We start from the raw sequence: 12,234 nt of genomic DNA, 5'->3' as shown, positions 1-12,234 counted from the left end.
TGCAACATGTATGCTCTATTTAGCCTGTATCGTAAAGATAGTTTCATATTTTCATTATATTTTTCTTTTAAAGAGAGAGAAAGTGCAGCAAATGAAACTGTGAGTCAATGACTTGATGTCATTTAAATGGCTAGTGTAATTGGATAGTTCGATGTTTTCATTTTGACTTTTTAATGCTGCTTATTTTAGACCATTGAAAATTAGAATCCCATAAATAGCGGCCGATAATGTGAACATTGCAATGAAGAACTTGTTTGTCTGGATGTAGGAGTACATTAGCGGACTGATCGATGCTTCTATTCTAAAGGCGCAGGCATGGAACCTGCATCAGCTGTTTCAGTTTTAACTCACCGAACTGAATGTGCAGCCGTAGTGCTGGATGTATGGGGACTCCCCGTGGGAGATCTCGCGTCCGGTGTATCAACAGCCTGGAACCGTTTGTCTAGCAAAACTGTTACCCATTATGTGGATGTTTATTGACCTGTGCTGGTGATAGTCCTATATACCTTTGTTCCATTTGGGGATACGCTCTAGATTCCGATTCGGGATATTTTTTTCCTCTCCATTGTCCTGAAGAGATTAACTTTTTGTGCGGGAAACGAACAACGCATTCCATTGACTTGTGAGCCTAGTCCGGTGTCTCGGTTTGAAGGGAAGCACCTTTGCGCTTCTTCGGAAGGATTCCCTGAATGTGGAGGAGGTAGGGCCGAAGATGTCTCGCTACACCAACGGTTACAGCCGGCCCGCCAGTACGGGCATCTACATGTCCATGTGGGAAAATAAACTCCAGGAGCTTGTGGTAAGACTTTCTTGGGACTGTTTGTAGCAGTGTGTGTGTTTGTACTTGCGTTATTGTTTACTTGTGTGTGTTTATGTTTAGCTTTCGGTTGTTGTTGTTCGAGTGTTGTGTTTGTCCTAACGCCTGGTATTAGCATGTAACATACAGAGGTCTCTCTTTTAAACTCACTTCTCTGTCTCTATGTGCTACCTACACAAACCTCTCTCTCAAACTCACTTCTATGTCTCTATGTGCTACCTACACAAACCTCTCTATCAAACTCACTTCTCTGTCTCTATGTGCTACCTACACAAACCTCTCTCAAACTCACTTCTCTGTCTCTATGTCCTACCTACACAAACCTCTCTCTCAAACTCACTTCTCTGTCTCTATGTGCTACCTACACAAACCTCTCTATCTCAAACTCACTTCTCTGTCTCTATGTCCTACCTACACAAACCTCTCTCTCAAACTCACTTCTCTGTCTCTATGTGCTACCTACACAAACCTCTCTCTCTCAAACTCACTTCTCTGTCTCTATGTGCTACCTACACAAACCTCTCTCTCAAACTCACTTCTCTGTCTCTATGTGCTACCTACACAAACCTCTCTCTCTCAAACTCACTTCTCTGTCTCTATGTGCTACCTACACAAACCTCTCTCTCAAACCCACTTCTCTGTCTCTATGTGCTACCTACACAAACCTCTCTCTCAAACTCACTTCTCTGTCTCTATGTGCTACCTACACAAACCTCTCTCTCAAACCCACTTCTCTGTCTCTATGTGCTACCTACACAAACCTCTCTCTCAAACTCACTTCTCTGTCTCTATGTGCTACCTACACAAACCTCTCTATCAAACTCACTTCGATGTCTCTATGTCCTACCTACACAAACCTCTCTATCTCAAACTCACTTCTCTGTCTCTATGTCCTACCTACACAAACCTCTCTCTCAAACTCACTTCTCTGTCTCTATGTGCTACCTACACAAACCTCTCTATCTCAAACTCACTTCTCTGTCTCTATGTGCTACCTACACAAACCTCTCTCTCAAACTCACTTCTCTGTCTCTATGTGCTACCTACACAAACCTCTCTCTCTCAAACTCACTTCTCTTTGTTGTTTAATTTCGAAAAAAAACGTGTTTGTTTTACTTTATTATTCTGTCTGTCTGTGTTTAAACGCCCTGAACTCTAATGCTATGGAATCAAATGGTTTCACAAGAGAAGAAATGTAGATAAAAGAAAATGAGCATGAACGTACACTTCTTTTATCTGCCTAAATCATAATGTCATTGTGCACAGAATGTGCATTTAAGCGTTATAAAGTATTTAAAACAAACATTTCATGGTGTGTTATCAGTTGACCACTTCGTTGGTTTCTTTTTATTTCTTTATTTAGTTTTCACCCCCCCCCCCTTTTTTTTTTAGCCACAAAAATTTGTTCTTTCTCTTTCTTTCCACACACGTGACAGACTTGTCAGAACCATGTCTGGTTGTGATAGCGGACAAAAGCCACCATTCACCAACTCCACTCGTGGTAGAGAACTTGCAACAAATCTTTCAGAAAACACCCAGCAGTTTATGAGATCATTGATTGAAATTTAAAAAAAAAAAAAAAGATAAACCTGTTGACAGCATGAGAGTTGTTCTGCTAAAGCTTGATGCCTCTCTCGTGCAGCTTATCTCTCCGCTAAATAGACTGTAAAAATAGTAGGTCATTACATACATGCATTGCCAACTTAAAGTTTAGAGTAGAATATTCTGAGTCTTCAAAGTAGTTTTTAAATTTATGGACAGCTAAGTCTAAAAATCCAATGGTTTTGTGTGTAGCTTGAGTTTGGTATATTCTTGTGGGGTAAGACAGGATGTGCTAAATAATTATCAATTCTACCGTAGACAAAATGCAATGGCGAACTGTCTATCGGCTATTTCAGAAAATAAATAAACACAAAAATGAGTGACGTCAGCGTGATTTCTTGTTTGAAACAAAATTATGAAAGTTGGCGCATCATTTCACATGTGAGTACCTCCGAGATCAGCCAACAAACACGTCATAGATACCTGTGAACTCATATTGACTTGGACCATAAACAAGATTTATAAAGCAGGATCGCTTCTTTTTAGACACATTGACGTCACAGCTCATACATCGTGTCTGGCTTGAAACTTTCCATGGGTCAGTTTAAAGGGGATGCTGTGTTTGTTTCTGAAAGACTTGTTTAAACAATCATAACAGACTTTGGGAGGGATGTTTACAACCATGCACCCGGGATTCTCTCCCACTCATCGTACAAGTCTTCGGTTCCTCTCGCTGGGTGAATTGATGAGAAACTACCAGCACTAAAAAAAAAAGTAAAGTTTACTTTTAGACCTTGCAATCTATAGGGCAGATGATGTTAAGGATCATCTGTTTCTTTGACCAACAGTTAACGAGCAGGGTGTCATGTGGCCAGCACAACGACCAACCGCCTTTACTTTCCTCATTCAAGCCAGGTACCCATTAAAGTTGGGTGAACTTAGAGGCGCCATAAAAATCCCGAAAGTCAAAATCCTAGTCTTCACCGAGATTCGAGCCCAGAACCCAAGGTTCGGAAGCCAAGCGCTTAATCATTCGTATTCTTACTTCCCCTTTTGCCAATTACCCGTGACCTCGGGATCAAGATTATGATGCATCCACCCTCCACCAAATCTGTAATTCAAGAAGAAAAATAATCGGTTTATCCATTTCAAAATAAGACATTTCCATTTATGTACCACATTTTACTTGTAAGAGTGTATTGACATGTTATTGTGTTAAATACCGGTACATTATATAAATTAGATCCATTTAGTTTTATGTTTATTTAATTTTAACAGTCAAAAATGTTTCGTTTTTCAATGTCCCTGGGGGCCGCTAAAGGGCCCTGCTCCAATGACCCCCTTCGTGCCACTGGTTTTGTGCACCCCTAACAAATAATAATGTTCTAATTTGAAACGAGTGTGACAGAAAGGTTTAAAGCGGCCGCAATGAGTAGTGTGGGCCTGTAGTTTTGAGATCGTCTACCTTTCGTTGTAACATGCCTTGACTAGAATATAAGTAGTGCTCTTTTGAAGTTATTCTTTGTTTACTGAAAGTGTTCAAAAGCTAAGCTAGACACTCCAGGTCACATCAGAACATCAATGTGCTTTCTGTCACGTGACTTACACCACATCCCAGCCCAATTTTTCTTTGCTGTCATTATTTATATGCCTGAAATATAGACGCAAACAATCTTGATATAAACTGCGTCCGCCAAAGAATTTACCGCAAGGCATCGTCAGAGTTTCTTGTACATGTTTACATTCTTCAGAAACATAAAGACATGCATCACCCGCACACACACACACGCGTCTCATTTGTCAGGTTCGAGGCTTCTGTTGTTGAATCTCTGTCCTTAGGTAGACGCCCTGGTTTCAACAGGGTCATTACCCGCTGTGACGCAATCAAGCTGGTTAAGACTGATGGGCAGACTGTTGAAGATCTGCGTCACATCTCTAATCTAGATGGGTTAGTTAAAAACATAGTCTAAGTAAATCAAAGGTAACCGAACTATAAAGGAAAAAAAATATGCGCATAATTTAGTTAGGGGATACGTTAGTGAACTTATTTTATAGAAAGGTCTATCGATTCAAATTTCTTATTAAAAGATTCCGTTATTAATTAATAGACTTTGCTCCGCCCGCATTCCGAGTTAATTATACGGTACCAGCCTGATTGTAGAATGTTGACTTATGGGGCCAGTGCAGACCTGATTAACAATGTCAGCTATGGGAGATGAAAGGTAGGGGGGAAAGCGTGGGGGCCAGGCTTTCATGAAAAGTGAAATGTAATGTTAGGTAGTTAAATAGTCTAGCATCTTCTCATTAACTTCAGTCAAAACACTCTGTCTGGTAAAGAACTGATTTAGTACTTGGAGTGTTGTACTACACTTTCTGGACTAGAAGGATTGAAGTCAGTGTTACTACCTGTCCTCAGTTTACCAAGGCAGGATTTGTATTTAACAGTCTTACCTTTATTAGCATCAGAAACTGAGGAGATAAATTGGAGAATAAATGCTTTAAACAGTTCAAACTTATGGTCAATGGGGAGAGAACTTGATTATTTTGTTCAACTATTATTGTCTTATTATTTAAGAATAAAAGTTATATTAAAAAAAAAACAACAGCCATTTATTGAGTACCTTGCGCTAGTCCTGTAACATCTTTCCCTTGTTACAATCTAACCATAGTGAAGGTATCTTGTAAAATGGGCTGGATTAAGAGGAATCTTGGTGGTAGAATATTCTGGAATAGGCCAGGATGCAAGTGACCATCAGAGTATTAAATGCATCACTAGGAGTGTAGGATTGCTGGTTCACTCTGTGTCTAATGTAAAACCTTCCTCTCACTCCACAAACTTGTTGCTAATTAAGTTTTCTAATTAGACTGCTTTTTAAAAATTAAAAACCATGCTACTAGTTAGTGTACTAATCCCAGGATAGTTTGTTGTTACACATGTCAGCTGTTACATATTACTTCAAGTGCTATAATACAACTGAACTAGTTGACCGGTGGCGAAGCATACGGCGCTATTTTGCAGGGCCGGCCTTAGGCCACTGCAACCTATGCGATGGCATTGGGCCACACATAGGACCCGCGCTAATTCTAGGTGTATAAATTATTAAATTAAACCATATTATAACTTAAAACAGATTTCCAGCGCCCTCCTATCAATTTACCAGGAGCTCCTGAAAATCTCCAGAAAGTACAAAATATACGAAAATGTCCTTAAAATATACGGAAATATAGAGACAAAAATTGTCATTTTGGGTGTCATTCAATATGGAAAACGCCAATCCTACACGCGATAAATAAAAACAGCATTATGCATTAGCTTTAATTGTGTAATCTGGTGAAAAAAGCTTCTCGCGCCTCAAACTTATGAAGAATTACTTGAGGTCAACAATTCTCAAAGATAGTTTGAAACAAATTCTTGCTATTGAGCGTGATCTAAGTAGGAAACAGAATTATTATGATATATTGTAACACTTTGCTACAGGCAAGGCTTGTAAAATAATTCTGTACATAGTAAAGAATGAATAAAAGGCATAGACAAATTTATTTTCTAATACAAACTCTTAAATTTCACTTATTATCTGCTTCCCTACCCAAACTTAGCCCCGCAAAATCCGTTTCGCATGGAGCCCCACAATAGTGAAGTCCGGCCCTGCTATTTAGTGACCTGTAAATATACATAGTATTTTACTTGTCATGACTTCTTGGTCACAACTGTTAAGTCAGGCACTGCTATTTAGTGTTTATTAAATGTTTGCTTGTAAAATGTTTTACATGTTTCGGATGTTCCTTCAGAGTTGAAGATAGTTTACTTCCTAGTCCAAACCTACCGCAGGACAAAGGGGTATGGGAGCGGGCAAGGTTTGAACCCGGGACTATCGATAAATCCAAATGACAGTCCAGCGCACAAACCGCACAACCAGGCAGCCATCGGTAGTGACAGGTGAATACTTGTTCTCCCCCCCCCCTTCTTACATATGTTTGAGAAGTTATAGTGGTTGGGGATTTATATTTTCTATTGAGCTTTATTGGAATACTGGATAATTTGTTGTAACATATTTTTTAACACTTTTGTATTATTTGTTCATTATGCTTACATTGTGTTCATTCAGGGCTGGTCTCATACTCAGGTTGAATTCTTTTTTTTTTTTTTGGTGAATGCTGAGTATATAAATGGATTTGGGAAGAGTTTCCTTGTTTTTAAATTTATCACAACTTTATTATTCAATAAAAAGTGAATTTGAAATAACTTTGCAGTCTTATATTTCTTTGACTTTCAGGAACTTTTAACCAGGTCCAGTCTAGAACATCATAAGCTTGACCTGATGGCTGAAGTTTCTCACTTAAAAATGAAGCTTACATCTACAGAGAAAGACAAAAGAGAATTGGATGAACGGTTTAGGGCAGTACAGGTAGGGATAGAATAATTAGTGTCTCAGTTTATATTGATTCATGCTACATTTTAGATCAGCTGTGTCTGTATCATGTATATTAAGTGGCAATCAATCTTAAAAAGATATTCATGTGCTCATAGGGAAAAAAAAGCCACAATTTTTAGCAAGGGCCATGCAATAGTTATTAAGTTCATGTTAAACAGATAAAATTTGTCTTACTTAATAATGACATTGTGGAAAAGAGGTTGTCCTGATATTTGTGTTACAATGGTTTGGGGTGGTGATTACATGTCAGTATTCTGACAAGTTCAATCTGATGATCAATATCCTATTGTATGCTGGGGATTCTTGTGAAGAAACAAAGAACACCTCTTTTGGAATTTTAATTTTCCATGTTGAAATCGTAACACGAGAGAACACACACTGTACTTGAACAGACAATAGAATTTCAATTCAATAATGAACTCACTGAAATAGACTGAACATGAAGCTTAAAACTCGTAAGCTTAATTTACTGATTAGAACCCCTCAACTATCCTCCTCTCTTCTATTTAATGTTATTAAGCTGATTTGCTGACAAATTCTCTTGTAGTGGAATCAAAGGAAACAAAAGGGCGTCAGTTTGGTGAGTGCTTCTTGGTGCTCCAGAGGCTCTGCAATCCTAAGAGAGTGCAAAACATTAATTTGTGAATGGATCAAATATTATGTTATGATAGCATATGACAGGAAGTCTAGAAGTTTCTGTAATGCCCAACAGAAAGGACATGTGGTGACAGCTAGACAGAAAGTATCAAACAATTTTGGCAATTCTCGCACCGGACACTGTGTGATACGAACCTATTTTGCTAGGATTTGAGAGAACCATGATCCCAGATGTTGACACTGTGTGATAGGAACCTATTTTGCTAGGATTTGAGAGAACCTTGATCCCAGATGTTGACACTGTGTGACAGGAAAAATTTTTTCTAGGATTTGAGAGAACCATGATCCCAGATGTTGACACTGTGTGATAGGAACCTATTTTGCTAGGATTTGAGAGAACCGTGATCCCAGATGTTGACACTGTGTGATAGGAACCTATTTTTCTAGGATTTGAGAGAACTGTGATCCCAGATGTTGACACTGTGTGATAGGAACCTATTTTGCTAGGATTGAGAGAACCATGATCCCAGATGTTGACACTGTGTGATAGGAACCTATTTTTCTAGGATTTGAGAGAACCGTGATCCCAGATGTTGACACTGTGTGATAGGAACCTATTTTGCTAGGATTTGAGAAAACCGTGATCCCAGATGTTGACACTGTGTGATAGGAACCTATTTTGCTAGGATTTGAGAGAACCGTGATCCCAGATGTTGACACTGTGTGATAGGAACCTATTTTGCTAGGATTTGAGAGAACCATGATCCCAGATGTTGACACTGTGTGATAGGAACCTATTTTGCTAGGATTTGAGAGAACCGTGATCCCAGATGTTGACACTGTGTGATAGGAACCTATTTTGCTAGGATTTGAGAGAACCGTGATCCCAGATGTTGACACTGTGTGATAGGAACCTATTTTGCTAGGATTTGAGAGAACCATGATCCCAGATGTTGACACTGTGTGATAGGAACCTATTTTGCTAGGATTTGAGAGAACCATGATCCCAGATGTTGACACTGTGTGATAGGAACCTATTTTGCTAGGATTTGAGAGAACCATGATCCCAGATGTTGACACTGTGTGATAGGAACCTATTTTTCTAGGATTTGAGAGAACCATGATCCCAGATGTTGACACTGTGTGATAGGAACCTATTTTGCTAGGATTTGAGAGAACCATGATCCCAGATGTTGACACTGTGTGATAGGAACCTATTTTGCTAGGATTTGAGAGAACCATGATCCCAGATGTTGACACTGTGTGATAGGAACCTATTTTGCTAGGATTTGAGAGAACCATGATCCCCGATGTTGACACTGTGTGATAGGAACCTATTTTGCTAGGATTTGAGAGAACCATGATCCCAGATGTTGACACTGTGTGATAGGAACCTATTTTGCTAGGATTTGAGAGAACCATGATCCCAGATGTTGACACTGTGTGATAGGAACCTATTTTGCTAGGATTTGAGAGAACCATGATCCCAGATGTTGACACTGTGTGATAGGAACCTATTTTGCTAGGATTTGAGAGAACCGTGATCCCAGATGTTGACACTGTGTGATAGGAACCTATTTTGCTAGGATTTGAGAGAACCGTGATCCCAGATGTTGACACTGTGTGATAGGAACCTATTTTTCTAGGATTTGAGAGAACCATGATCCCAGATGTTGACACTGTGTGATAGGAACCTATTTTTCTAGGATTTGAGAGAACCATGATCCCAGATGTTGACACTGTGTGATAGGAACCTATTTTTCTAGGATTTGAGAGAACCGTGATCCCAGATGTTGACACTGTGTGATAGGAACCTATTTTGCTAGGATTTGAGAGAACCATGATCCCAGATGTTGACACTGTGTGATAGGAACCTATTTTGCTAGGATTTGAGAGAACCATGATCCCAGATGTTGACACTGTTACAGGAAAGATGAGCCAGGAGAACACATCCTCAACAACTGCAGGGTGCTCAGAAGCAAATTTGAAGATACAACGTGTCTTGTAAACCATAGAACTGGTGTATATGGGGGTCTTGCCCTGTACTCGACAGGCAAACATTACACAACACTGCCAGATACCTGGACCTTGTTGTAAGAGAGTAATCTCAGCATGGACAGGCAAACATTACACAACACTGCCAGATACCTGGACCTTGAGAGTAATCTCAGCATGGACAGGCAAACATTACACAACACTGCCAGATACCTGGACCTTGAGAGTAATCTCAGCATGGACAGGCAAACATTACACAACACTGCCAGATACCTGGACCTTGAGAGTAATCTCAGCATGGACAGGCAAACATTACACAACACTGCCAGATACCTGGACCTTGTTGTAAGAGAGTAATCTCAGCATGGACAGGCAAACATTACACAACACTGCCAGATACCTGGACCTTGTTGTAAGAGAGTAATCTCAGCATGGACAGGCAAACATTACACAACACTGCCAGATACCTGGACCTTGAGAGTAATCTCAGCATGGACAGGCAAACATTACACAACACTGCCAGATACCTGGACCTTGAGAGTAATCTTAGCATGGACAGGCAAACATTACACAACACTGCCAGATACCTGGACCTTGTTGTGAGAGAGTAATCTCAGCATGGAGCCATAGTGCATGGAGGCCTAGTAATGGTAGTGGAAAAGTAACATTTTTTACAAATGATCTCCCTTACATTATGTACCTTCTGTTGTTTATACTTTTCTGTCTACCTTGATGTGTACAACATGTAAAAGTTTGATATCATTTGGTATCAATTAGTACATGCCTTTATTTTATATTTGTTCTACAGAGACAAGTGGCAGAGCTTGAAGCCAAGTTGCTCATGAAAGATGCTGAGAATTCAGAGCTAAGGCTCAGGCTTGGAAGAAATGGGACTATTCCATTGGATAGTGCTGGTAGGTTTGTATTTGTGTCCATTAGATGGAGGCTATTAACCCCTGAAAATCCCAACTAGTAGAGGCTCAACTTTGTTTCTGTTAGTCTCTACTGAAGAAGCAATTTCTGAATTGTTAACCCTTCTATCATAACTTACATATTCTTGCTTTGAAAGGTCAGGGAAATCACTTTTGAACTTTATGGAAACAAATACATGGTTTGTTTTTGTCCAGGAGAATTGCAGCCTCTCAAACTTTCATTCCACTGTAGTGAAGAATAGACACAAAGAAAAGCTACAAGGAAAAAAAATGCAGAGACTATGAATAAAAAACTTTAAATTTCCCCCAGCAGACATTGACTTTATTGGCATCATATTTGGAAAAATATGTTGGTCTTAGCATAGAAAAACTGCACTGTTACTTAGTCTTAAAGCCTACAAAACCACATGTTTTATGCCTAAATATCAATCATTGTAATTATAATCATTTTTTTAAAAGCAAACTATACATGTTTGTGTTTCATGTAACTGTGGAAAACTGTCTGTAAAGCATTACACATTTGTTTGTTTAACTTGCTTCATTGTTCATTTGACCAGTTCAAAACCATTCATTGTTTTCATTGTGTAACAGACACAGAGGTGGAAAAATTAAAGCGTGCTGTGGACACCTTAATGTTGGCCAATGAAGAGAAGGTAAGGCATGAATGTAGCTACAGAGACTCTAGAATGAAAACCTTATCATGATGCTTCAGACACTTTAAATTTAACTATTTTACAGGCTAGCATTGTTTTACTTTTTACAAGTGTATTATCTTGTATTTCTTTTACACTTCAAAGTTCCATATCTATATTGTTCCTATACTTAACTTAAATTTGAAATATATGTCTTCTACAATGTATCTGTATAGGAACGTAAACTTGAAGACATGAGAAGATTGTTTAAGAGATATAGAAGAGTGGAGGAAATTTTAATTCAAGCTCAAGGCAGGAAAGGTAACTATGAAATCTTAGGGGGAGTTTTAGTCAGGCCTTATCAGCGCTGGGATAACTACAAAAAAAAAAAAACTGTACTTAACGCTTACTTCGGCAGATATTAAATTTTGAACTGGTCAAATCTTGCCAGTGTTAACTACAGGTTGCTTCACTAATCAACCTTTTCAGGGCCTAGTTTATAAATGGGATACAGGCTGACTTTACAAGAGGAAAGGTTCTGCTATTAACATCTGTACACCTTAAATCTAAACAGCAGATAAGTCTTTGCCTTTGGTTTATCACTCAAGTTAAAAAATTGACCAAAAGGCTTGATTAAAGAATTAGTTCAGATACCTCGCTAGTTGTATGCTTTCTACTTTTAGTTGTTAAAAGGTTACCACCACCCCCTCACCAGTGTGCTACCAGGTGGCTCTGAAAGCTGATAAGGCAACAAAGAAAATTTCTGTAAGAGTTTAAAAAAATAAAACATTAGTGAAACTTATGCTAAAAAAATGTTGAATTGTTTTTAAAAAAATGAGAATTTTATCTTTTTTTTTCCCCTTCACTATTCCCTGTTATAGAGATGATGAGCTTTGAACTATTTGGACATCTATTATTTCTACATGTGCATACTATGAGTTTGTTCTGACATCTTTAATTACTTTCTAATTCACGTTTCCCCTTGTTTTCTGTTCAGCTGTAGAAGAGTTATTGATGAATGTAGAAGATGGTGACACCAGCTCCACCAGTTCATCCACTACACCATCAGTGGGGGACTCTGCAGTGCGAGACCAGCATTATGTAAGTACTTACCTTATGTTCTTTATAATTGACTTTTGATTGCTACTTATTCTGTTTGTCATCAAATTTATAGAATTATATTAATGTATGCATGAAAGGAAAATTTATTTTCTTTTTTTTTATTGAAAAGCTTTCAACAATAGTAAATCATACTTTGTAATTCAGAATTAAATAGTTATGCAGCA

The 12,234-nt window shown here is 38.6% G+C and overlaps 1 protein-coding gene across 7 annotated transcripts in view; it reads left to right on the top strand.

Annotated features, from left to right (window-relative positions):
• Positions 1 to 12,234, top strand: part of LOC106054408 (liprin-beta-1-like) — a 103,832-nt gene that overhangs the window by 65,830 nt on the left and 25,768 nt on the right. For 6 of the 7 annotated variants that reach the window (XM_056044857.1, XM_056044856.1, XM_056044858.1 and 3 more), the window contains 5 exons: positions 6,634 to 6,765; positions 10,193 to 10,298; positions 10,908 to 10,969; positions 11,185 to 11,269; positions 11,946 to 12,049. In XM_056044857.1, the coding sequence (XP_055900832.1) occupies positions 6,634 to 6,765; positions 10,193 to 10,298; positions 10,908 to 10,969; positions 11,185 to 11,269; positions 11,946 to 12,049 (489 nt within the window). Of the gene's footprint in view, positions 1 to 638; positions 800 to 6,633; positions 6,766 to 10,192; positions 10,299 to 10,907; positions 10,970 to 11,184; positions 11,270 to 11,945; positions 12,050 to 12,234 lie in introns of those variants that run through there. The other variant, XM_056044860.1, reaches the window with a different exon arrangement.

Source organism: Biomphalaria glabrata, chromosome 10, assembly GCF_947242115.1.
Source record: "Biomphalaria glabrata chromosome 10, xgBioGlab47.1, whole genome shotgun sequence".
NCBI lineage: Eukaryota > Metazoa > Mollusca > Gastropoda > Planorbidae > Biomphalaria > Biomphalaria glabrata.
The sequence above is the reverse complement of the archived record's forward strand: the minus strand, read 5'-3'. Positions and strand labels throughout refer to the sequence as shown.